The following is a 27,332-nucleotide window of genomic DNA, read 5'->3' on the forward strand; positions in this document are numbered from 1 at the left end:
TAAATATTTGTTCTATTTATGGGGCGCCTGGGTGGCTCAGTCGGTGAAGCGTCCGATTTCAGCTCAGGTCATGATCTGGTGGTTCGTGAGTTCGAGTCCCGCGTCGGGCCCTGTGCTGACAGCTTGGAGCCTGGAGCCCGCTTCGGATTCTGTGTCTCCCTCTCTCTGCCCCTCCGCCGCTCACGCTCTTTCTCTGTCTCTCTCTCAAAAATAAATAAACGTTAAAAAAAAAGAAAGAAAGAAATGGCTCAGGAGAGCCCGACTCTGGATGTAAAATCTCAAGAAGATTCGAGCAATTTATGTCTGTTACGTTGTCCTCTTGCTTTATGCACAGGTACGGGATGTGATAAACATCTCTGTCTGAAAGTTCTCCAAGGGCTTTTCCAGTAAGCAGAAAACAGAACCCCCGGGTTACAGGGGAGCAGTGTGACATAGTTTAGTTGGTAGCTTGCTTCGTTTCTTAGCAACACGTAAGATAACCACGTGCCTCATGGCATTTGGTCCCATGAAACGAGAAGAAAAATACCGGGCAGGGGCACTGGCATGTCTGGGTGGTTGTGGATGAGAGAGCGGGAGAGGTCAGGGTGGCCCAGGGCTCAGTTAAGTTGAGCTGTGACTGTTTCAGTCCTCTGAAAATAACGAATGAATCTACTCTTTGTTTTTTTTTAATGTTTATTTATTTACTTTGAGAGAAAGAGAGAGAGGTAGAGAGAGGGAGGGAGGGAGAGAGAGAATCCCAAGCAGACTCTGTCTGCACTGTCGGCACAGGCCCCGACGAGGGTCTTGAACCCACAAACCGTGAGATCATGACCTGAGCCAAAACTGAGTCGGACATGTACCCGACTGAGTCACTCAGGCACCACTGAACAGACATATTCTAATTTTGTTATAGCAGATTCAGTTTGACAGCAGCTGCATTTACTGTGATTTTGTATCCATTGCTTTCCAAAGAAGCGAGGCTAATTTAATAAATGTTTAAAGCTGCATTCCTATATTAAAATGAGTATTTGAATGTACAAGCCTCCGTAAGATATCAGTGGCTAATTAATAAGCATTGTATTTATATCACATCCACAACCAGACCATTCATGTTACCTACTTCTCTTTTGGGCACAGAACACAAAAAACGTTGTCTGTGAACAGAAACGGAGAGAAAAACATTGACAAGTTAAAGCCGTGTGTGTGTGTGTGTGTGTGTGTGTGTGTGTGAAACAGTCATAGAGACGCATACAACGGGACACACACACTTTAGTGACCGTCTAAACTGTAAAGTGCAGTGCGGAGTAAGGGCCTTGGAAATGGCATTTGCAGGCTAATAACATCAAGACCATAGCAGTATCACACAGCATCCACGGCTGCGTCTGTGCGTGCCTCTAGTGGCCGGAAGGTGCGACGGTCAGGTCCAAATGTTAGCAATCTTTCACTTTAATAATGCTTGGAGTCGGGGCTGGCTCACCGATGCGAAACCTCACCCGCCTGGAAGCGGGACACTCCCTCAGCATTCAGCGCTGGCTTTGCCCCCCAGAGTGGCTTGACTCTGAACCTGACTCGATCAGGTGGTCCCTGTTCCCCAACCAGACGAGCTAATTCAGCCACGGTACCTTGGGAGGCTCTTCCCTGTGCCTGAGCAAGACTGTGACAGCAGCAGGAAAGCATAGAGCGAAGGAGATGGGCTCCGCAGAAAAGTGACAGTTCCCAGAGCACTACAGAGAAGCGAGCACAGGATGCCTCTGGCGTGTTTTCTGGAAATGTCTGTAGTAGGAAAAAGAAACATGAAATTGAAAAAGCAGCACCTGTCGCCTCTGTAAGGTGCCCGCCCTGATTTCCACTCCGGACTTGGGGCAGGGAGGAGTGGGGAGCAGAGGGTGACGTCTGAAAGTCTCCCCGCGGGGGTGGGAGCGACGGGTTCCCTGTTTTCCTGCTCAACCCGTCCATTCCCAGAACTGCTGTAAATGCGCGTTGCTCTGACAGGCGACACGCAGAGTGTCCACTGCGGCTGGAGGCGCGTGTCAAGCTGACGGCAGCCCCGCCGGGTCCTGGGGGAGCTCTGGCCCGAGGGGCGCCAGAAGCTGCAGGCGCGTGGCCGTGGGGCCGTGTAGGCCGCCGGGTGGGGCGCGGACCAGGGGTCCTCTGCCTGGAACGTGGCCACGTCAGAGCAGGACCCGTAGGCGAGGCCGCAGGCCGCACCGGAGGGCGTGGCGGCTCTCGGGGAGCGTGGCAGGTTGGGGGCGCGTGGGGGGCCCCCCCCGTGGGCACGGGAAGGCGGGCTGGGGCGGCGGTGCAGGCCCCTGTGTGTGTGTGTGTGTGTGTGTGTGTGTGTGTAACGTGAGCCCGATCGGGCCCTGCCCTGTCTTTGCTCCCTTCCTGTGCCCCTGCTTTTCCCGCATCCTCTTCTTGGTTCATGAAACCAGTGGAGATGCAGAGCAGCTGTCGGGATCCCTTCAGCGAGCGCGGACCGTGTTTGCCGGGCACCGGGGATGCAGAGGGCTCGGCCGTGCTCTGGCGACCACGTGCAGCATTATGGGGGGGACATGGCACAGGGCCCTCGAGGTCGGCTTGTGCTGGGATTTGAAGCGAGGGGGGAGGGGAGCTGGAAGGGCAAGGGGGCAGTGAGGGGTGGGCGTGCGGGGCCAGGAAGGCGGGTGGGCTTGGGCTTGAGGGTCTCAGCTCCGAGCTGAGGCACGTGAACAGCACCCTGAGGTTGCAAGAACTCCCGCCCATTTGAAAGGCAGAAGGAGATCAGATCACGCTCGCACCGCGCTCACTCGCCGGCCTTTACTGCGTGCCCGCTACGTGCCGGCTCGGGAATTCATGGTCAGACAAGCAAACGTCCCCGGTCCTGTGCCCTCCAGCCTTCGGGTGGTGACCGGTGAACGAAAAACACCCTAAACAAGCCACCCAGAGACGAAGGAAGATTGCATCCAGCGCCGGGCGAGGGGGAGGAAGGAGACTGGGCGTGCGGGTGAGTGCGGCAGGGTGTCCTCGCGGACAGGGGACAAGCCAGGGTTTGGGCTAAGACTTGGCGAGAGGCCAAACCAGGGCGGCTCCAGGTTTCACTGGACGCTGTGGAGATAAGGTGCTCTTAAAAACTCGAGTTTCCTTCAGGTACTTAGGTATGAGAGTAAACAGTAAAATCGACTTATTGACATCGTGCCCTCTCTTCACCTGCCGTGGTGCTGGCCTGAAGTTTCGTGTGTCTCAGGTGACCTTCCAGGGCGCCGTGGACCAGCTCATTTTCATGTCGTGGCCGGAGCCTGGGATGACGGGGCCGGTGGCCGGGCCGCGGCTCTTCTTGGCCTTCGCCGTGCGTTTCGCTCTGTGCTGAGTGCTGCTTTGTGTCCCCGTGAGGAGGCCGGGACGATTCTGTGTCCTGTCCCTTGAGTCTGACTTCAGGGGTGACACACTAAGTACCTGGTGTCTTTGTCTGAGAGGCTGACGATATGGCAAATGATCACAAGAAGGAGGTGTCGGTGATGCTCGGAGAGTGAAGCAGGTTTGCAGAATCGCACCCCCAGCTGCTTCCAGCAGACCCGCACCTGGGACCGTGCTCTGTCTCGAAGACCGGTTCTACCGAGACCTCGCTTCCTAAACTTACTGGAGCAGACTTCGAGTTTTAGGAAAGCCCCTTGGAACAGGTAGAAAGAGTTTGCTTGGGTCTTGTATTCGGTCGTGGGGTGATTTTCACACTTGAATTTCTGCGGGAAGAAAACACGGGCGGTTTGTGCCGTGAATGTACCAATGGTGCAAGGTAGGTGTTTTAGTTTGACGTTTTCTCAGGTGCCTTAGGGAGCTCGGGAGAAACCTCTGCACAGTCCTGCCTGCATTCACTCCGAATACCTCGGCAAAGGTAGGGCTAAGGAAAACCTCGGGATGGTTTGTGTTGTGAAGATGGTTCGTGGGACGGAGCCAGGATGGTGTGTGGGGTTAGTTCATCATACGCCGCGATCCCCCCATGCTTCGTCACTGCTGTCTGTAGATATTTAAGGACGTCCGAGTTTCCCTTTATCTTAACCCAAAATGAACCTGCCACATGTTTATTTATTTATTTTTATCCGGGATGCTCCGCCTTGCCCAGAAGCTCCAGTGGGAATAGTTTCGTAGTTGTTGAAACAGTGATTTTTATTAGGCTGTTAGGCGTGTCTAGAACCACACGGACCCGCTCAGACTCTCCCGTTCCCTTCCAGAGCTTTCCCTCATTTTGTCAGGTACGTGGGCACCTTCGGTTAGTAGGACAGCGCCTCCCTTTCCTGGTGAGGGAGATGAAGAGAAGTGTCCGAGGCAGAGCCGTCCAGATGGTGCCAGAAGGGACGCCTCTTCCAGGTTGCTGAACGAGGCAGTCAAGGAGCCGTGTGCTTGCTCTGACGGTTCTCACCGTGACTGATAAGACTCGGTGCTCTGCTGTTCCTACCACGCTTTTGATTCTTGATTTGTACCTTAGGAGGATTCCAAAGGAAAAGAAACGCATAAGTATGACAGCATTCCCCGTAAGGAACGGGATTCGGTTTTTCACGCCAGAGTGGGGAAGAACAAGACGCTGGTGGAACCCTCATTCCAAAGCGGTTCAGGTGAATTTCGTTTGGCTGCCGGCATTAAAAAAATGCTACCCTTTTAAGACGGTGCTTTGTTTCGGGGCCAGTTTCACCACAAAGATGTGACTTGTGACTATCTGGTTTTAACACTCAATGGGTGACTATCTGGTTTATTAATGAGACATTCAGCTCGAGGGGCCGTGGTGGTGAGAGGAGAAAAACAAAATCCCCGAGGAAGGCAGTGGGGCTCTCGGACCAGGAGGCCCTGCCAGATCAGTACGGGAATTCTGTGCCTCTGTGTACATCAGGGCGGGACGTGCTCTCCCTGAGGACCAGGCAGGCAGTAAACAACCCACAGACAAGTTAGCCTTTGGAGGGAGACGTGAAACTAAAATCCGTCTGAATGGTTTAGGCTTATCTTTTGAGTCGGCGGGACATTTAAAAGATTAAACTTTGGAGCTGATTTTAAAATGAAATAATTGCTCAGCTCCTGCTTCTACTCTGCGGAGACCTGGCTGGGAGGGGCTTGACTGGCTGGGAGGGGCCTGAGCCTTGTCTGGGGGGCGGGCCTGAGCCTTGGCTGGGAGGGGCCTGACTGGCTGGGAGGGGCTTGACTGGCTGGGAGGGGCCTGACTGGCTGGGAGGGGCCTGAGCCCTGGCTGGGAGGGGCCTGACTGGCTGGGAGGGGCTTGAGCCTTGGCGGGGAGGGGCCTGACTGGCTGGGAGGGGCTTGACTGGCTGGGAGGGGCTTGAGCCTTGGCGGGGAGGGGCCTGACTGGCTGGGCGGGGCTTGACTGGCTGGGAGGGGCCTGAGTCCCAGCTGGGAGGGGCTGAGCCCTGGCTGGGAGCCAGCCCCGTGTTCCCTCAGCATGTGTCACAGGTGTTTTGACAGTGGCTGGTTACGCAGAGGATAGGATCCTGGAAAGGAGGGCTCCCCTTTGCTTCTCGGCAGCATTTGACAACTTTTGGAAGTCATTTTTCTTAGAGCCCCTCCCTCCCCTGGTGCTCCCTTCGGTTTCCTCCATTCTCTGCTCTGATTGTATCTTGGCTTCCCGGGAACCCTCTGCTTGTTTCCGGGCTACAGACTCCAAGGTCTTCCTGCCGCCTCTCTCCTGCTCCCCGCCCTCCCCCTTCGGACCTTCCCATCCCAGCTGAAGGCGTCGTCCTGCTGTGTGCCAGGCTCGGGTCTGCACCTGGGGCGCTCAGACGTCCCTCTCTAGCCACTGTTCCTGGCCGGTGGGCACGGCCCGCGCCATGTTCTGGTACAACCCGACCATGCCCAGGTTGGGCCTAACACCAGAGCCTACTGAGCCTATAGTACTGTAGGTTATACTAGAGTACTGTAGATTATACCGCAGAGCACTGGAGGTTATGCTCCGGGATGCTATAACATATCAACAGTAATAGAGAATTTAATCAGCACACGTAAAATGTCTTTCTTGGCAAAGCCTGCCCCACATGGCTTGTATCAGACCTTCCCTCCGGGAAGCCGTGTGCTGTGCTGGGGCCCAGGTTCCGGCCGTGGCCCTCTCAAGCCTGGGGCCCTGGGCAAATTCCTGATCTACCAATGGGCACAGTAGTTTTGTGGGGGGCTTGCATGAGTGCCAGTTGTCCAGCGGACAGAAGAGGGCCTGGAACACGTGAGGTCCCCGTGGATGCCACCCTCCGCCTTCTCCTTCTCCTTCTCCTCATCCCTTCTCTGGGAGCAGGGCCCCCCATAGCCCAGGACTGGGGGACGGTCCTCCTGGGGGTGAGGGCCAGGAAGGGGAGGGGGGAAGGACAGGAAGAAGTGGAATGAGCCGTGGCCCATCCCGTGTTGGGTCACTGAGCCCATCACGGCCACGGTTACACCCTCTAGGTGAAGGAAGCGGCTGCCTCCTTTTCTTTTTGCTGTCACTTTTGCTGGGGTGAGGATAAAGTTTTCGACAACCTCGGGACTTTGTAAGCAGTAATCCACCCCATCGTAATGCCGATGGGCTGATTCTTGTCTGTCGGCTTAGCTGACTACCTCGCAGGGCACAATTTTAACACCTCGTTTGTTAGAACTCATTTTGTCCAAACCCAGACTCCTTTCGCTCATTACTTCCAAATAAGTTCTTGACGTAATTTTGAAGTAACAAAGGTACATGTGCTCAGAATATGATTCTGCTGCCTGGGGGTTGCTTTGTGTTTATTTCTCACTGAGCTAACTGGACACGCGCTGGTCGAGCGATCACCGTGTTTCATCCGCAGGACTGAGTCCCGTGGTGGGTAGGACACAGCGATGACCGTGACTTCAGGGTCTAGGAGCTTCATGGAGACAGGCGTGTGGACCCAGGGCCCCCGGGCGGGCCGCCCCACGTGACCACGGCACGGCAGGCTCAGAGGACACCAAGCTGTGACGTCGGTTTGGGACAGAAGCTGTGCGGTGGCCATTGGCCCAAGAACCCCACGTGTGTTTTTTTCCTCCAGAAGGTGACGTGTTTAGAGCCCAGACTCCAACCACGGATACCCAGGAGGTGCCGGAAGTCGAAGACAGCAGTTTGCAGGTGGAGGTGCTGGTGGACCAGGTGGGTAGCTGCATCACGAGACCGTGCCCCCCGCCTTCGATTCAGCTCCGTCAGCCCCTGCCGACTGCGGTCTCCTCCTCCTCCCCTCCCCCCGGCTCACCTGGCCTCTGGAATGTTCTGTGCCCTCTCCAGTCAGCTACTGTTTATCCTACATCATGTGTTTTCCTGCCCGCGCCTCTCCCTGGAGGGTTCTTCTGCTATGGGGACCCTTCTGAGCGCTTGTCACAGTTTGTGACCGCAGAGTTAGCTTTGTTGTTACTGGATGAGGCAGGGGACGGCCTGCTGTGCTCACGGGCACAGTTTCTGATGGGGAGGGGGCCCTTGATAACCACTGGGGGATGACAGGGTGATGGACTGAGAGGTGTACGGGGTCATGTGATTGGGAATCACAGGTCATCGACTTTCTAGCTTTCTGACCTCAGACCCCCGACTCCTTATCCACGTGGAGGCGGCGGGGGGGGGGGTGCGGAGGGACGTGTGAGTGCCTGGTACAGGGCCTGATGCACGCTGGGCCCCTCTCTCTGCTTCCTTCCTTGGGGGCTCACGGAGGCGTGACACGGAGTGTGAGGAAGGCCCGGGGGAGGTGGAGGGAAGTGGGGAAGGTGTGAGGAGTGAGCCTCAGCCTGCACGGGAGCAAACGCACGGCGGCCTGGTCCCCCCTGCTTCCCGCCCAGCTCGGCCCCACGCCCCCTGGGAGTGCACGTCACGTCTGCACGGGTCTCTGGCCCCAAGCCCTGCTCCCGCCCAGGGCGGGCGGGCTGGGTGGGCTCTAAAATGCACAGCTTTGTCCGCAGTATCTGCCTGAGAGCACGTAAGCACATTTCTCATCGTCAGTCTTTGAGAAAACAGCATATCTTCTGCAGAAGGTCCGTGTCTGCATCCGAGGGCCATCGTTGTCCTTCTGGAACGGACGCGGCCCCAGCCCTGTGCTTACGGTCACAGAGGACCCGGCCGGGGCGACAGTGACCTCCTGGCTCCTCTTTTGAAAATCAGTCACTCTTAATTGTCTCCCTTTATTAATAACCTCTGATATTTTTCTTTCCGGTGACACGTTCACAAACTTTACAGGCCGCGTCAAGTCTCTAGCACTTCCTCTGGAATGTTCTGTGCCCTCTCCAGTCAGCTACTGTTTCCACCCCATTGAGCACGTTCCCCACGTGTCCCGTTGTAGTTTCTAAATCGCGAGTAATGTTCTTTATTCCTTTCTTCGACGTGACAAACAGTGACCAAAAGATTTCGTTTTCTCATAAAATCCCGACTAGCGGGCTAAGTATTTCTTCTGCACCTTTAAGGAATTTCTGTAGTAAATAAATTAAGACATTTTAGGCAGTCCCTTTCATACCAGAATTAGCACCCCCCCACCCCCTTCCGACGTTGATTATTTTCCTCGGTAAGTTACTGTTCTGGGCTGTGGACTCAGCGTCTGATGCAAGTTTTGAACACAAGCGAACCCCTGGTGTCACGAATACTATGTGCATCACCGTGATCGATACACGCACTGCTGAGTTCCCGTTGCTGGTACCGTATTTGATTTCCGCTGTATCCGTGGCCGTGTGGTGACTTGGGTTCCCCAGAGGGGTGTGTGTAGGGGGAGGAGAGACGGGCAGACCGCAGGTGCTTGTCCGTGGAGGGGAGTGGCGGGGGTGAGGGAGGCGCTCGGAGAGAGGAGGCTGGTGCCACGGCGGGGGAGCCCAGGGCGGTCAGAGAGGATGGCTGTTGTACTGCTCTCTTTCTCTTTTAAATGTTTACTCATTTTGAGAGAGAGAGAGAGAGAGAGAGAGCACACGCGTGCAGCCAGGGGAGGGGCAGAGAGAGGATCTCAGGCAGGCTCCACACCTAGCGCGGAGCCCGAGGTGGGTCTCAGTCCCAGGGCTGTGAGATCCTGACCTGAGCTGATACCAAGAGTCAGATGTTTGGCCGACTGAGCCAGCCAGGCGCCCCCATATGCGTTGCTTTCTGTCTAACTTGCCTCTCCATGCCAGGGAGGGCCGATGCCTCTGTGGACCGGGGCTCCCTAGCTGTCCGGAGATGATGTTAAAGCAACTTCTGTGCCTTTGAGGGACAAGGGGACAGGGGACTCCCAGCTCTGGCGGCATCGATGGGCATAAAGACGGGGGAGTGGGGGCCACGTCAGTAGTGTGTGTGTGGTGTGTGGACCGGTGGGGCCAGAGGGGAGGGCCTGGAGGGGCTGCTTGAGGGGGGGGGCCTTCTCACCGCCCATTTCCTCACACCCAGCAGGTGCTTATAAGTCCCATTGAAGAGATAAGAGAAAATCCCAAGCGATGGCACAGTGGGTGAGGGGCACCGCAGGTTGGAGTGAAGCGGCTTCACTAGGCAGACTGGGTCCCCAGCTGAGCTCTGCGTCTTTGAAAACAAGGTCCCTGTGGTCGGTAGGTTTGGGAAGCACCGCCCTTCCCATCCCACCCCGGGGGACCCACATCCGGTGCTTCAGAGAGGCCCTAAACTTAAGATCCTGTGTAAGCTTTTAGTTAACTCCAATCTCCTTCCCCAGGAATGGCTTTCCTTCTAGGGTCCCCAGGAGACAAGGCACAGGCCCTGCTAGTGTGCGGTATCCAAGGACTTTTTCCTGCCCTGGGGAGGGAGGAAGGTGGTCTTGTGTAGCGGGGAAGCAGGAAGTGGTTTGGCAGGTCCCCTGGGCGGGGTCCTCACTGCAGTTTTTGGCTCTTACAATCTGTGCAAAAATGGCATCCAGATACTAAGACACTGATGATTTAACGATGTTGCATTCTGATTAAAGGTACACGTGTTTCACAAAAGCGATGTCTTCTGCCAGATTTAAGGTGATGTTTCTTTTTATAAACACTTAAAAAAGCCGGAAAAGTGCCTAGAGTTGCAGGCTCTGTTTAGCCCAAGCCTCTGAGCTATGATTGTTTATAGGGTTGAAGGGGGGGTAATTCAGCGTTTCTGACCAACCTCCTCTAGTGCAGAGACCCCAGCAGGTGCTAGGCACGTCCGGCCGGTGCTCGGAAGGGCGGGCCTCCTGAGATCACAGAGACCTGGGGCCGGGTCCCACGGCTGCTGAAATGCGGTTCCTTCAGAGTCCCCAGGCTCAGTACAAGAGGAGCATGTCCTTGCTCAGATTCCCGTGCGAGCAGAGCAAGGCCGCCGAACTTTAATTCATTCCAATCCCCAGAAAGCGCTAAGAACGAGACACTAAAGAAGGTAAAACCAAAACAATTTGGAGTCACGAGGAGGAGGCCAGTCTGTCTGTGGAATCTGCGGATTGTTTAGTTAGAAAAAACAGTGGAGCTTTAAAGCGTTGGCACCTCTAGGTGCCGGGAGGAACTCGGACTATGCTCACGAAGGGCGTTCGGGTGCGCGCGTTAACGAATGAGTTGAAAAGCATCGTTAGTGCTCTGTTGGAGGCTTCTAGCTGTAAAGAGCAGCGAACCTGCAGAGAAGTGGCTTAAACCCGAGGAGCACTTATGGGTCCACGTGACTTAGCCTGGAGGCCCCCCCGTGTGACGGGCCCATGTGACAGAAGCCTGGAGGCCTCCCGTGTGACGGGCCGGCCGAAGCTGGCGGCTCAAAGGCCCAGTGGTGTCCCTGGTGGGCTGGTTCTGGGCACCGCTGTGCCCAGCCTCCCTCTGCACGTTGAGTGTTGGCCTCGGCTTTGTTTCCCCACAGACTCCGGACGTTCGCCTCCAGCCTGGGCGCCGCGCTGAGACACGTGGACACACACTGAGACACGTGGAGCAGAAGGATCGAGAGGCCGTTTCCTTCCCTGTGCCCTTCCCCTCTGGAAACGCGCCGCCTGTGTCTGTCTGCCAAGTCCCCGTCAGCAGCTGGGGGCAGGCGAGGGGGCTTGGGTGATGGGGACTAATCTGGTTCTGGAGTCTGGGGAGGGCCCAGGCTCTTCTGGATGGTAGGGTTGCTGCCCGGGACTGGGCTCTCCTTTTAGCAAAAGGGACGAGATGAGGGGTGGCTGGGGGCAGGTGGCCCCGGGGTCCACGCGAATCTGTGGTCTTCGCGGTGGACGTGGCTGTCCTCCCGCTTTCTCCTGGGCTCGCTCCTGTCTCCTCAGAGCCCCTCGAGACTCTCGTGCCATCAGTTATCGAATCCCCCTCTCCGCTCTCGTGGGTCCTCCTGGCTGGACGGTACGCGGGCCGGAAGCCAGCCGGGCCTGAGCAGAACGCTCCCTCCCGTGTCCTCCCTCTTTTTTGTAAGACTTTATTTATTTATTTTTTTTTATTTTTATTTTTTATTTATTTTTGGGACAGAGAGAGACAGAGCATGAACGGGGGAGGGGCAGAGAGAGAGGGAGACACAGAATCGGAAACAGGCTCCAGGCTCCGAGCCATCGGCCCAGAGCCTGACGCGGGGCTCGAACTCACGGACCGCGAGATCGTGACCTGGCTGAAGTCGGACGCTTAACCGACTGCGCCACCCAGGCGCCCCGTAAGACTTTATTTTTAAGCAATCTCTTTGCCCAGTGTGGGGCTCGAGCTCACGACCCCGAGGTCAAGAGTCACACGCTCCTCTGATGAGCCTGCGAGGCGCCTCTTAGTCTTCTTTGCAGACTCCGTGTTCTCAGCCTGGCGCTTAAGGTCAGAGGTCAGCATGGGTCAGGTCGGGCAGCTCTTCTTCTCCCTCCAGACTTTTCCCCAGACAGAGCTCTCCGCCACCGGGACGCCAGCTCTCTCCTGGGCTGCAGACGCACACTCACATCTACAGACGCACACACATCCAGAGACACATACATCTACTCACTTGCACACCCAGACACACACACACACACATGCGCGCACACACACCTACATATGACACACACTCACTCAGATACGTGCACACACACACACATGCACACACATACACGTACATGTACACACATACCTCTACATTTACACGCACATCCAGAGACACATGCACCTACTCACTTGCACACCCAGACACATGCACGCACACACATGTGTGCACACACGCATCTACATATGCACACACACCCAGACACTCAGATACATGCACGCACACACATACACACATGCACACACATACACGTACATGTACACACATACCTCTGCATTTACACACACATCCAGACACACACATGCCAATATACCTCCACACCTCCACATACACACATGCACACACATCTCCACATACACACATCCATCCATACACACACACACAAATATACATCCACACATACAAACATGTGTCTGTACACACACACACATCCAGACACACACACACTATGAGTTGACATCATGCATTAGATGTTCTGAGATGCCGAACATACGTGTTCTTCCACACGTCCCCAAACCATGGAGACCATGGACGTATGACACCTGTTCATCCAGTGGACAGAAAGAAACTCAGAGATATTTCCAAGAGCCACCTTTTCCCACTCTTCCATATCCAGACCATCTCAACGGCTGCAAGCTTTACCTCCTAATAACATGTCCGGAAGCGACCCCCTCTGTCCGTCTACACCACCGTCTGGCTGGCCTCAACTACTGCCATCTCCTGGCTGCACTACTGTGATCACAGCACGGTTCCCTTTGCCTGGGATAGTCTTCCTTTGCCTTCATATATGAACGTGTCTCATCTCTCATAGTTCAGGTTGTACCGAGGGAGCATTCGGCGGTCTCCCATGTATGTTAACCCGCGTCATGTCCTATTTAACTCCATGTGTCTCTCTTACAGAGCGTATCACTGTTGTGGTTTTGTACTTAATTGTGTGACTCGATTAACGTTTGCTTCCCCCCATGATGAAGCTTCTCGGGGGCCACACTGGTTTGCATTCGCTGTCCCTATTGTATCTCAGCATCGTGGGACCCAGGCATTCCGTGTGTACCGCTGAGTAAATGAAGCAATGGTTGACATCACTGATGCTTTGAAAGAATGTGCTTTTCATGTTTATTTTTCGTGTGATTGGAGCAGTCCCCGCAGAATCTTATTCATCGTGATTACTTTCCCACGTGGACTGTAGGAAGAGAGCCCTCATACAGTGTTTGAGTTTTCAGAACGTTTGGATAACGGAGGTCGGGCTAGCGGCAATGGCTGTGGGGCAGCCGCCCACACGTCTACACAGCCACGGACTCCGGTCTTGCTCCTTCGAGGATCCGCTGGCGGGGGCTGGTGGGTCCTTAGGGCTCATCATGACCACCAGCTGTGGTCACCTGGTGAGAGGCTACTTCTCCACCCACCTTATTTAACTCAGGTGTGGCTTTGCGACCTGCCTTCGCTGCAGACGGGTGAGCGGACTTAACGAGCCACACTTCCTGGCAGAGACGTAATGTGTAAACTCCACACCGCCCGTCTGCCTCTGTAATCATGGAAACGTGAGGAGTAGGTGTCCCCGTCGGTCGGGCATCCTGGGTGACCGTGATGAGCAGCAGACCCCCTGGCCAGCCCGCAGTGGACATGAGGCACGTGCACTTGGTGTGATGGTTGCTACAGTCTCACCCGCCTACTCCAACCGGTATAGGCATATAACGGAAGTAGCCCCTGGGGGGCCCTTTCTTTCTGTGCCACAGAACCACATGGTTTTCCCCGAGTCGAGAGGTTCCAGGGTGCCAGTTAAAGACAGCTCACTGCCTCTTGCAAACAAGTCACAAAAGCTGGGAAGTAATACACAAGGGTGTGAGCACACACCGCTGGGTGAGGAGTTGTGGCGGGTGTCTTGAACACAGGGAACGAGGGCGGCGGTTGTGGTCCCCAGGGGCACACAGAGGCTCACACAGGCATTTACTACCTGCTGACCAGTGGCATCAGGAGGGTAATCCACTCCTTTTATTATTATTTTATTCAAAAAAATTTTTTTTAACGTTTATTTATTTTTGAGACAGAGAGAGACAGAGCATGAACGGGGGAGGGGCAGAGAGAGAGGGAGACACAGAATGGGAAGCAGGCTCCAGGCTCTGAGCGGTCAGCACAGAGCCCGACGCGGGGCTCGAACTCACGGACCTTGAGATCGTGACCTGAGCTGAAGTCGGACGCTCAACCGACTGAGCCACCCAGGTGCCCCTATTATCATTTTAATATTTATTTATTTGCGAGAGAGAGAGCGAGAGAGCGAGCGAGCAGGGGAGGGGCAGAGAGGGAGGGGCAGAGAGGGAGGGAGACCCAGAATCCGAAGCAGGCTCCAGGTTCCGAGCTGTCAGCACAGAGCCCAACGCAGGGCTCGAACCGACGAACCACGAGATCACAACCTGAGCTGAAGTCGGACGCTCAACCGACTGAGCCGCCCAGGTGCCCGCGTTCCGCTCCTTTTCACACAAAAGGGTTTCAGGTGTTTCTCCTTAGAGATTGGAGCAACAGGTAAAAAATACAGGGCAGACAGAGTGGGGTTTGAAGTAACCACTGTGGAAAAACTGGCCGCATTTTCAGCTCTGTCCACAGAAGTGGTTCACAGAGTTGCTCTGTTTCACTGCCCTTTGCTCCTTTCACGGGGCTTGACGGAGGCTGACCGCCACTGAACCTGACACGGGCTCTGTTTTCCCTCCAGACGCCGGCTGAGATAGTCACGGAAGACGATGAGATACACGATAACCCCTCTGATTTCGAAAGCATCAAGGTGAGCTGATTCTATTTTTATTTTGCATGGAATGGCCTGGGTCCACGGACCCCCTTCTCCTTTTAGCGTGCTGGGCGGAGCTCACGTTTGGTGCAGAAAGAACCGTAGAGCCCAGTTGGTTCCAGGATACAAATCGGCGTGGAGTTAGACACATAGCATGTTTTCCAGCCAGGCTGTACCTTAGATCAGGTCTCTTGGGGGCCAGAAATTACGTGAGTAATTTTAATGGCTTTTCTGCTTGCCCTGGTTACCTTTACTGTGCTTCGGGTCGCAGACTGAAAAACTGTTTTCCCAACAAATTTCAAGATACATATTTAGAGGGCGGAATCAGGAGGTGGATAGCAGCAGGTGTGTGGGTGTGTAGGTGTCGGTGGACAACACGGACATTGTGCTTTGTGAGTCGTTGGTGTTGCGTAAATAGCTCGTCTTGTTGGGGAAGCAGGGGCGCGGGCAGCTTACACTCCATAGGTGGCAGCATGAGCTTGCCCAGGAAAATTCTGGCTGCGTGGCTTCCGTGTCTGCTCTTTTCTCCACCAGCTGCTGGAGGGGTACCATCGATGCGGGAAGCACGTTTCCGTGGTGACTCGTCTGTGAGATTATGTGACTTGTCTACAGGAAACGTGTGTCGGGCAAACAAAATTTCCTTTTATCTTAATTTTTTAATTGAAGAATATATGGCAGGTAAAGCTAATTAACACACCCACCACCACAGAGAGTTACCATTTCCTTCCTTCCTCCCTTCCTCCCTCCTTCTCTTTCTTTCTTTCTTTCTTTCTTTCTTTCTTTCTTTCTTTCTTTCTCTCTCTCTCTCTCTCTCTTTTTCTTCCGTGGTGAGAACATGTAAGGCAAAATTTACTTTAAATACACAATTCATGTAGGTAAGAAATATATTTTTGGGAATTTGTTGTCAAAATTCTATCTCTAGATTTTTTTTTTTTTCAAGCTGGTTTCTTGTTTTAAAGTTTTTGGCCCCAGGCAGGAGGTTGCATAACAAGTCTGGGGTGTCAAGTCTGAGTCTATTCTGCTGCCGAAGCTTCCAGAACTGTAAATAAACTTGATGCAGCGGCCTGGTGAGCCGTCCCTTTCCACTCTTAAATGTGCCCGGCGGCCTCCTGGCTCCCACGTGTAAGGACAGGGGGAAGTGACCCTGGGGGCCACTGGGAGGGGGCTGGAGCTACTGGGAGTTGTCTCCTGGCTCTTGCCTGGAAAGGGCATTTGTGGAAAAGGAAGTCTGGGGTTTTCAACATCAGTGGAATTTATGATCTAAAACAGACAGCCAAAGGGAACACTCTTTCAAGCAATTCACTTTTTCTTCCTTACGTTCTTAAATATTTTTGATTTGGAGGCGGTTTTCAGTGAAAGTGTGTAGTCTGTATCTAGATGAATCAGGAAGACTGAATGAGGAGGAAAGAGAATATTTCATTGCTTTGGTGACAAGAGTGTAAGACTGTGTTCTGAGAGTGGGCGCAATGTCTGTCCCCGAGCGTTAGGTGAAGGGTCACACGGATCACCTGCTTGCACTGGGGCAGTAGTGGAGAGCGGTGCTAATCTTTCAGTTATGGAATAACCGAATGCCATATGTTAATAGAAAGAGGACACAGGCATCGCGGTGACACTGAGTTTGTGCTAGAACTTGAACGCCTGTGTGGACCAGCCACTGACCTTGGTCAGCCACACCTTGTTGACTCGTTATGTAGATCTCCTTTGGCCTCTGGGAGTGTTTCGTGCGCATTAGTAACTTGACATCAGTCAGTAGATTTAATTTCTTAGAGTGAATCAAAGTGTCTTTCTTTTTTTTAAAATTTTTTTAAAGTTTTTTTATTTTTGAGAGAGAGAGAGAGACAGAGCGTGAGCAGGGCAGGGGCAGAGAGAGAGGGAGACACAGAATCCGAAGCAGGCTCCAGGCTCCGAGCTGTCAGCACAGAGCCCGACGTGGAGCTCAAACCCACAGACTGCGGGATCATGACCTGAGTGAAGTCAGACACTTAACTGACTGAGCCACCCAGGTGCCCCGAAGTTGATTACTATATTTTTTTAATAATAGGAAAAAGAAGATGAAGGGTCTTATGAAGATAATGGAAGAAAGGTTTGTATCCACAAATTCAGTACTTTTTGTGTTTTGTATTCCGAGGACAGACCTAACAAGATAATCAGTAGATTCCCAAATGTTGCCGGGTGCTTTTTAAGGAATAGAACTTCTATGCCGCTGTCCTACACCGTAGCTCTGTTTCCACAGATAGAGAGCAAACTCAGGAAATGAGAGGTCATTAAGGCATTTCAGAGAGTGGGACAGAGCCGCCCTGATGGCAGATGGGAGACAGGAGAGTGAAGACTCCTTCGTGGAAGGGGAAAAAAGAATCATGCATTAGGGAACACCCTCGATACCCTCGTAAGTCAGCCGCGAGCAGGCACCTGCTGACCCTCACCTGGGCTTTCTGGGGAGCTCTAAAACCTGCACCTTCAGGCCATGACCTGGCCACGAGGCCAAGGACAAATGTGTCAACACGTGAGGGCACAGGAGGACGGGCTCCCCGTAGCCATGAGATTTAGAGCCGCCTGCCTGGACAGCTGGCCCCACGCGGCAGGCAGGGACACATCCATGTCTAACGTCCTGCCCTCCCTGCCGTGGCTCCGGCCTTCGCACAATCAAGGTCTCAGTGTTACTTATAAATGACTGAGTGACCATAATGGTTTTTTTTTTTAAATTTTTTTTTTCAACGTTTTTTATTTATTTTTGGGACAGAGAGAGACAGAGCATGAACGGGGAAGGGGCAGAGAGAGAGGGAGACACACAGAATTGGAAACAGGCTCCAGGCTCCGAGCCATCAGCCCAGAGCCTGACGCGGGGCTCGAACTCACAGACCGCGAGATCGTGACCTGGCTGAAGTCGGACGCTTAACCGACTGCGCCACCCAGGCGCCCCGACCATAATGGTTTTTGTCTGAGTACGCAAGATTGTATTTACTTATACCTTGGTTCACTTAGACTCCTCATCACTCCTTAGAGAACCTGGGCCATAAATACTCATATTTGGGAATTACCCGATCAAAACCGGCCTGTGAAAACCACTTGGGATTTGACATGAGCTCCACCTACGGTTGAACGCTCCGTCCATCACTCACCTGTATGTGAGCCTTGGGAAAACCCTGTGGAATCCCAGAGCCTCGGTTTCCTCCTTGGAAGTTTATATGATGGTTTATTTATAGCAAAATCGACCTCCAGGATTAGAGACAGTATATATGAAATATGCTCGATGTTATGAGTTTCATTTATGTTCTCAGAGATAACTGAATTGTAAGAGAATCCTGACAGCACGTGGGGAGAGGCCCACGCGAGCTACGGTCCTGTCTACGAATGCATCCCTAGCGTGCAAATGTGCACACAGCCGTGGGAAAGCGCTGTGTTCTCGTCCGAGCTCTTCCATAAACTTTCGAGGTGCCCTTGTTCAGAAAGTTTACCTCTCTGCACTTCATTAATTCAATCAACAGTCATTTTACATGTTTATAAGTTTAGTCACCTCAAAAGAATCCATTGAGACCATGGATTTGAAAGTTCTTGAAAAGTGTAACATAGCTATGTTTTAAAATGATGTTTTATTTATTTTTATTTTTTTAAAACAATGTTTTATTTATTTATTTATTTGTTTATTTATTTATTTACTTATTTATAAACAGTGTGAGCTGGGGGAGGGGCGGAGACAGAGAGAATCTCAAGCAGGCTCCACGCTGTCAGCACAGAGCCTGATGCGGGGCTTAAACTCACGAATTGTGAGACCATGACCTGAACAGAGATTAAGAGTCAGACATCTAACCTGCTGAGCCACCCAGGCACCCCTCATGTTTGTATTGTTTTAAAGAAACTGTTTTTCAGTTGGAAGTTAGACACTTTCCTGCTCCCGATCGCAACTCTCTTGTTAAAATCAGCGGAATCAATTTCGTTATCTCCAGTTCCGTCCCCAATTCCGTTATCTCAGCAACCAGCCTGTCCACACTTTGCTGGGAAAATGGTAACGGGCGTCCCTGGTGACATCCCTGTGAGCTCAGATAACATCCTTTAGGTTGTCGTGTCAGGCGGTTGTTTGTAAAGTATATCGTTTGTTTGGTCTCTGTGTTCCTTGCTCTTTGAGTCTGAATGTTTTAGCGAATGGGATGGCAGGCAAGGGCAAACCCTGGACATGTGTCAACCGTGTCTCATGCGTAAACTGTGTCTCACGCGTAAACTATGTCTGGAGTGCGGTCTCTTTCCCTTAGCCTCAGTTTCCTTCTGTTCCAAGCTGTGCAGCCCCTATACAATTAGAACTATGCCTGGAGTACCTTCTCCGGTGGGCATGGAGTGAGTTATGGCTACTGCTCTCCTCCTTTCTAACCATGATCCCCACCAGAGCCCGAAGTCCTTAGAAGCAGGAGTTTCATTTGATTTATATTTTCATTTTTCTTAGTGCCAGACACACACAGTGCCTTATTCACAGTTGGCGTTAATTATATTTTGAAACTGAATTTTCTTCTACGATACCCCATGTTTTAAGATTAAGAATACTTTATCAAATTATAAAACATTCATATTTATTATAGAATTATTAACACACACAGATAAAAACTAGAAAAAACATCGAATTCCTCCGGTTAGCATCTGTTTTCACTTTTGTGTGTATTCTTAAGGGTGATTTTCCATTAACTTTTTTACATAGTGTATTAAAGAGATCATGACTTTGCTGATGATAAAAAATTATTTTAATTAATACTATGAATCAATATTTAGGATACTTTCAGTGTTTTAAAGTTTTTTTCTCAGTGTACTTGAGAATGTTGATTTTATTTATTAGAAATAGATTTAAACATTTTTAAAAAGTTTATTTATTTTGAGAGAGAAAGCAAGCACAAGCAGGGGAGAGGCAGAGAGAGAGAGAGCGAGAGAGAGAGAGAGAGAGGAGAGACGGAGAGAGAATCCCAAGCAGACTCCTCCCTGACAGCACAGAGCCTGTCTCAGGGCTTGATCTCATGAACCATGAGATCATGATGTGAGCCGAAATCAGGAGTTGGACACTTGGGGTGCCTGGGTGGCTCAGTCGGTTAAGCGTCTGACTTTGGCTCAGGTCATGATCTCGTGGTCTGTGAGTTTGAGCCCTGCATCAGGCTCTGTGCTGACAGCTCAGAGCCTGGAGCCTGCTTTGGATTCTGTGTCCGCCCCCCCACCTCTTTCTCCCCCTCCCCCATTCACACTGTGTCTCACTCTGTCTCTCAAAAATAAATAAATGTTAAAAAAAAGATAAAAAAAAAAAAAAGAGTTAGACACTTAACCGACTGAGCCACCCGGGCGCCCCCTGGATTTAAATATTTTTGATCAGAGATTCCGTTCACATTAAGAAAAACCCCAACCAACAAACCAAACAGCATGCGAGTTGTGCTTAATCGGGGCTCCTCCAGAGCAATGGTACAGGTTTTGCCTTGGGTAGCATCTGTTTTGACCCTTTTATCGCATGCCAGGATAAAAAAAAAATTATATTTCTCTTTTACTGTAATAAATTTTCCATTTGATTTCTCATTAGGTTTATTTCGTTATAGTGGTGAAAACTTGAGAGGCTTAAGAAAACAGAAAGGATAATTTACCCAGTGATACATTAAAAAATGCAAAATAAAATTTAAGCCATGAATCCAGATGTTGAATTATTCCATCCTCTGTTAGACAGGTAATAACTCTCTGAAATGTACCAAAGAACATTTGGAATGCTCTGGTGGTGCATTTGGTGGTTTTGTTTCGGTTTTGCATTTTAGGATATAATATGAACACACAGATCGCTTCTGATTTAGAGGCATCAGGACAGGTTGCCATAGTGACAAGTTCCAGGTGCAGAGTGTGTAAGGGGATGAAATGATAATTCTGACTTTTTTTTCTCAAAGTCTTCAAATATCAAGCATAAAGTGATTGATAAGTGTGCTATGCTATCAGTAAAAAAAAGTGCCTTAAATTTGCTACTTTTTGGCATATGTACTCATCAATTTATAAAATGGTCTATGGCTCTTTAGAGATATGTTCTGTGTGTGTGTGTGTGTGTGTGTGTGTTTAAAGTTTATTTATTTATTTTGAGAGAGAAAGAGCACGAGTGGGGGAGGGGCAGAGAGAGAGAGGAAGACAGAGAATCCCAAGCAGGCTCCAGGCTGTCAGCACAGAGCCTAATGTGGGGCTTGAACTCATGACCGTGAGATCATGACCTGCGCTGAGATCAAGAGTTGGGCGCTTAGCAGACTGAACCACCCAGGCGTCCCCACTGTGTGTGTTTTATGACAATGTTATGTACGACGAGATGAGGGGCAGAGTCCTTTCAAATGCATGGCCCACACCGCGAAATTGTTGAGCATTCTGTGTTAAATGTGATGGGAGAACAGCAGGCTCTGTCTGCCTGTGGAGCATTTATGTTGTAGCCCTTTGGAAAAGCAAGAAAAAAAATGATATCAAACAACATCTGAATAGAACTTGTGTCTGTTAGTTACTAACTCTTTTCCTTGAGATATATGTAAACTTTGATATCTGTTATTATCTATTAAACTGTATATAAAATATGTATAGCTGAGTGTCACCTCTTCTGATAAAATCTTAACGCCTATAAACGGAAACATCCAGCCCATGAGTGTCCACTGAGAATCCGCTATCCCGGCTCCGATCTGGGGATGAAGCGCTCAGAATCATTTTGTCTGGAGACAAATAACCTGTAGGGTCCTTGCCCTTGGCTGGGGTTAGAGCACGTCTCTAAGTGGCAAGGCTTGTGTCTTCCGCACAACGAGGTGCTAACGTGTTCCGGCAGGTTCACGGTGAGGATAATGCTGGCAGTGGAAGAAACAGGGCACTGGTGAGGGAAGTGGTGGGTGGTCAGGCGATGCCTGGCTGTGCAGGTGTGAGCGACTTTGTGGGGTGCCGGTGCGTTTTCCAGCCTGAGCCCCACTCTTGCCCTGTGGCTGGGGGCCGGCCCCTGCTTCTCCCGGAGCATGCGGTGTCACTTCTCATACTTCTGAGCTTACGTTGCTGGCCTGTTGTCCGTTTTTTTCCAATGCCGCGTCTTCGACCCGTTCACCAGTCACCTCTCCCAAGATGCGTTGGGATCGCCCAATCTGGTCATTTCTTAGTGTTTTCTGTTTTCGGCAACTATGCTGGCTATTTTATTTATTTGTTTAGCTATTTATTTTGAGAGAGAGAGAGAGAGTGGGGGAAGGGCAGAGAGAAAGCATCCCAAGCAGGCTCCCCACTGTTGGTGTGAAACCTGATGTGGGGCTCGAACTCACAAACTGTGAGATCATGACCTCAGCAGAGACCGAGAGTTGGACGCTCAACCAACTGAGCTACCCAGGTGTGCTGTATGCTGGCTATTGAACCATTTTTTTTTTTAACATCTATTTATTATTGAGAGACAGACAGAGCGTGAGCAGGGGAGGGGCAGAGAGAGAGGGAGACACAGAGTCTGAAACTGGCTCCAGGCTCCGAGCTATCGGCACAGAGCCCGACGTGAGGCTCGAACTCACAAACCGTGAGATCGTGACCTGAGCTGAAGTTGGCCACTTAACCAACAGAGCCACCCAGGCGCCCATGTTCAAAAAATTCTTAACTCAATGAGCCTGGGCGTTGTAGGACTAGAATTTGGCCTGAGAGACAGACAGGGAGAGACTTGGCCCTCTTGTCACTTCCCGTCTTCAGTGTTCATGTTGTTGAAAAATTGGAAGTTTCAGAACATGGTACGAATTTGGGTGGAGTCATAAGAAAATGGAAAAACAAAATAAAGAGTGGGTGATTTTCATCCCATAGTTACAGAATAGGCGTTATGTATCATCGATAAATGTGTGCTTATTTTCTTAAAAAGAAAAGGAAAAGATTCATGTTCTATTTTGTTTTCTGGTTTTCTTGTCATTATGACTCCACCCCATCTCATGTTGTGCTTCGAACATTCATTGAGGATCAAGTGTCCAGGGAACTTGGCCACTTCCCCTTACAAGCTCCCTGCCCTACGTGGTTCCCGAGTTTGGGAAACAGTGGCCTTCATGCCAGACAAGGTCGGATAAGAAAAGTGAGTAGTTGACACGTTTCTAGCTATAACATGAGTGACAAACAGGGAGGCCGTTTGAAAAGTAATCATAGTGACGGTTTATATCAACTGACACAAATCATATTTAAATGACTTAACATACTTAAAAATGCCAGGCACAGGGCGTGACGCATTTTCCGTCGCTTGCAGCTCCTGCTGGAATCGCCGTGTGAGGATCTTGCCACAGCCAGTGGATTCGCAAACCCGCGACAGCGCTTTGTTCTCGTTGTGTGCGTTATTGGTCAGTCCGTAGAGGGTTTTCATTTAATTAACGTTGCCAGAAATGCCAATAAAACCAGGGCATTTTTGATCTCACATTGTCTCTGACTCAGGTTTTTGTGACAAAATGAAAGCCAGCATTGATTCTTTAGTTGATTTTTGAAATTCATTGCTTGCCCAGTATCTTTACCGTTTTTTTCTCTTTATTATCTCCATACCGTTTTGTCACTACAGCGAAGTCCTTTATTGCTTCTCTGAGAGACAAGGTTCATATCGATCAGCGCTAGAGTCTCGAAAGCTAAGTGTGAGTCATCGATAATGCTAAGTGGGATATGGCGAATTAAATATTAAGTAATGACATTTTTAGAGAATGACATGGTTCTACAAAAATAAGGCTCGGGTTCCTCTATACGTAGGAGAATCATTTGGATTCGAGCACAAAGGGGAATTTTTCCTTTGAGATAGAGAAGATGCTTTATCTTCAACTCTACGTATATAACGCTCTTCATTAATAAGACGGAAGGTATTGAAGATGTGTTTTCATGTATTCTTCACTGAGACGCTCTTGTTGAATTGATGACAATTTTAGACACTGTGGTTAGGGACCTGGAGGAGAAGTTGAAATGGCTTCCTTCCTGTCTAGAGAAGGAGGAAGTGGAGGAGGACGGGCGGGTTAGAAGAGGCGTAAAGCCCCAGGGATCTAACGCATAGCTCAGAGACTGCGGCCAGTGGCGCGGTCTCGTTCACCTGAGAGGAGATCTTACGTGTTCTCGCCACACGCTCAAAGCAGGTGTCTCTGCGAGGTGATGTGCTCGGTAACTTGACCGTGGTCACCATTGCACAGTGGTACTCCTGAAAAACCATGGCGTTGTCCTACCTAAATGTCCACAATTGTTACTTGTCCGTCACACCTCCGCGAGGCTGGGAAAGGACACCAGCAGGTGCAGGCCAGTATCTTCCATGAGGCCTTTCATCTCGGAAACGTCCACGCTCGGCTCCTGGGCTGAGGACCCTCCTGATCCCCTCGGGGCCTGCCTGTCCTCACACCTCTCCCAGCCCCGTGTGAGCGGTGGGCCCCCCCTCCCAGGAAGGTAGGGACAGGGCGACTTCCCCCAGCTGCTGTCTCTGGCAGGACCGCCCCAGGCATGGGTCTGACTGTGTCCCCAGCTCCCTCTGGCTCCCGGTGGGTCCCAGGGTATGTGTCCGTCACCCTTGTCACCATGCAGGGAAGGGAGGTCAAGTTCAAGGAGATGCTCAGGTATGTGTCCTGTTTCTCAGCAGCCGGTTCTCGGCTGTTCGCTTATTAGCGTGTTTTCTCATCCACCAGTCGCTGGCAATGCGAGCTGTTACAGAAAACTGATTTTCAGCAGATGGACAGACCTCTTACTTGGAGACATCTCCTGGGACATCTCCTGGGACATAGACGAGAACAGCACCAGGACTTTGCTTGGGACAAACTCTTAATCAGCAGAGGTACCTCCTGTGGGGTGAGAGCAAGGAATTTAACAAAACTTTGTGCCCAACTTGTAATGCTTACGTAGAAGAAACGGGCCGGGGAGAGGGTTTTCCTGCGTTAAGCGAGGTGGTCCCCTCGGCTGTGAGCCCAGCCCTGGAGCGAGGGCATCGCGGCCAGTTTCTCCCCTCTCTCCTGCTGGCCTCGGGAGGACGGCATTTTATCAAAATGTGCACAAGCCACTGCAGTCGCAAAAGGAAAGCTTTTTGTTCATATTTACTTGGTTTTCCACATGAGTTATAGAGATGCCGTCTCTAACTTTTAACGTGTATAAATTATGTTTCATTATGAGAACTTAAGTGGTCAACTTACAGTGTGTGGGATGGTACCAAGCAACCTGGAGGTTAGGCTTGTGAAACACAGACGCGGCATAGATATAATGTTCAGACACAGAAAGAGCATTTAAAATTCTCGTTTCTGCGAAAGCTTAATGAGAAACCTTAACTGACTGCCTCTCCCGCACCCCAGGAAGGTACTTTTAGGTGAATGTGTTACTTAGTTACCCAAAATTGACAGCCGTCTTTTGGAGGAAAAAATATCTCCTCCCATGAGTATGTTGGAGAAAAGAAAATCAGAAGCAGGAAGAGGAAAGGAGCCGGAAAGCCCACGGGCACTTTGAATCGACAGTGACGTTGTTCGGGGGCCTTGTCTCTTGATTCCACACGTGTCCTGTGAACCCGGCAGCTTTTCCCCTAGAGAGAGCCGGGATGAGAAATAGTAGGTGCCTGTAACTCAGAGCCAGGGCTGCTCTTGAGGTCACACGGAGACGCCGTCCGTGAGGCCGTGCGATGCTGAGTCAGTCAGGTCAAGGCGAGCTCTGGATTTATTCATCATCGTGGCTTGTCTACACTGGTACTGAGGGAGGAGAATCTGTGGCAATGCAAAAAAATGTTCTACAGATAAAATTCACATTTTCTGCTTGTAAACAGAATGAGTGGGGGAAAGGCAGGCCTCTTTTTGGAACTTGCGATAAATCAAAAAAGGAAAGTTGTACCTCACGTCGAAATGCCGTAAGTTTCACAGATGGGTAAATATCGCGGGCACGGAATGCACATGAGTTTGAACAAACCATGTGTCTATTTGGGGCGGAGTGAAACACTCCTAAAGGTCCTTCGGTTCCACCCTCTGAATCGGAAGCCCGTGTGAAATTCCCTCAACATTCTGTGTCGCCACCGACCCAACGTGTGTACTGAAGCCCGAGCACCTGCACCTGACCGGTAGGGCTGCGTCAGGCCAGCAGCTGGCTCCGTGCCCAGGCGGTCCGTCCCTGGAACATGCCGGGTCTCTGGGATCCTAACGTCTGAGCAGAAAGCACCCCTGGCAAAGATTCTTTCCCAGTCCTTTCATGTTACTGGGGAGTAAGTGGAAACATCTCTGCTTCTGTCAATGCTGTGATTCGTGCTGATTTCCCCCCTTGCAGTACGCGTGTCTAAAGCCGATTCCAGATATCCCGGGAGGTCGGGCTCTGCATTCAGAGCCCGTTGAGTTGCACAAGGCTCTGTGCCAAGTTCAGACACAGTGGGACAAGACTTTGTCATCCGACACGAATGGCTGCTCTTCTGCGTCCTGCAGGAAGGCTGCAGGCTGTGGAGACGAAGCCTGCTTTGTGGTCCACACAGTTTTGCTTGCTCTTCCTCAAGCCCTCGAAGGATCAGGGGGCCCACTTGCGTCTTCTGGGTGACAGGGATCTAGTCGAGAGCTTCATCCGCATGTCCGAGGACTGAGTTTTCTCCTCCTTTCCAAGCGGACTGCTGTCACGGCAGCAGCATCTATCTCAGGCAACCCGTGTGTTTCTAGAAGGGGACCCCTCAGCAGTTTCTGGTAATTTTCGGAATTCTGGGATGGGGGTCAGGTGTGGCTCCTCTGGATGTGAGCAAGGTAGGGGTGGCCGTTGGGGCCTGGAGACACGTCTAGGACCGCCTCTTGGTCAGTATCTCGACGTCGCCTGTAGGTCAGACCGCTGCTTCAAGCCCCACAGGAAGAGACGTCCCCTTCTTTCCTAAATGAGCCCGTCCCCCATCCTTCTCCCCAATCCCTCCACTTGTGAGGGCCGCCGCGCTACAATTTCTGTCTGCCTTGCCTGTGTCATTGATCTCTCCCTCGTGCGTGCGTGTCTGTCCTGCTCTCCAGTCAGCAGAGGTGTCTGCTTTGAGAGGTCATCCTGGCCGTCGGGCACGGACCGACGTGGATCCCTCCGTGTGAAGTCTGCTGTGGCTGCTTCCATCTTGGGCGTGCCACACCAACGGTCCACACAAAATCCTTCTGCTTTCTCCCTCTGGCTCCTTGGCGGCCCCTTGAGGCACGGCCGCCACCCGGGTCCCGCATAGCTGCCCATCTGCGATGGGTGGATTCGATGATCCTTTCTCACCTGCTCTATCCTTCGATTTTGATTTTGACCCTGCCCATCAACCCCTCGGTCATCAAAAGCCTCCGTTCCATTGCATGGCCTGACACTCTCCCATCCTTATCAGCCTGTTAGCTTCTCCGTCTTGGCCCACCCTCGAGCGAGACCTCATGTTCTGTCGCTGTGGCCCTTCTCTCTGCTGCTCCCCTCGCGGGGAGTTTACCCTGATGGCCGAGATCATTTCAGTTGTGCTGACCTCCCCCCCCCCACCCCGTCCCCCTGCTGTTTCCAAATGCCATTTTGGTCCCTTGTCCTTAATGGAACCTTGGATGACCTCAATTCTTCTAGACCCTCAGAGCACATAGAATGTTGTGATTTTTCGCGAGCCTCTTCATTTCCACGTAGATGTCCCCTCAAATAAGACACGTCCTGAATGCCGCTCAGTTCCTTCGTGTCTCCGTCAATGGCATCTCTGTTCTTCCTTGAAGGGGCGCCACTTGGCCAGTGCTCCTTTCCGATGCCCTGTTCCCCGAGTCTTCCCTCTGGCTCTGCTGCCTCAGTGCTGGTCGA

General features: G+C 51.6%; 1 protein-coding gene across 1 annotated transcript in view; it reads left to right on the forward strand.

The window, feature by feature from the left end:
- The window catches only part of DCDC2C (doublecortin domain containing 2C), a 113,753-nt gene that overhangs the window by 34,103 nt on the left and 52,318 nt on the right, over nucleotides 1-27,332 (forward strand). Inside the window, 4 exon segments of the mRNA XM_058686332.1 lie at nucleotides 4,439-4,565; nucleotides 6,981-7,078; nucleotides 14,550-14,618; nucleotides 16,663-16,704. Of these exon segments, the coding sequence (XP_058542315.1) occupies nucleotides 4,439-4,565; nucleotides 6,981-7,078; nucleotides 14,550-14,618; nucleotides 16,663-16,704 (336 nt within the window).

Source organism: Neofelis nebulosa, chromosome 9 (assembly GCF_028018385.1).
Source record: "Neofelis nebulosa isolate mNeoNeb1 chromosome 9, mNeoNeb1.pri, whole genome shotgun sequence".
In the NCBI taxonomy this organism is placed as follows: domain Eukaryota; kingdom Metazoa; phylum Chordata; class Mammalia; order Carnivora; family Felidae; genus Neofelis; species Neofelis nebulosa.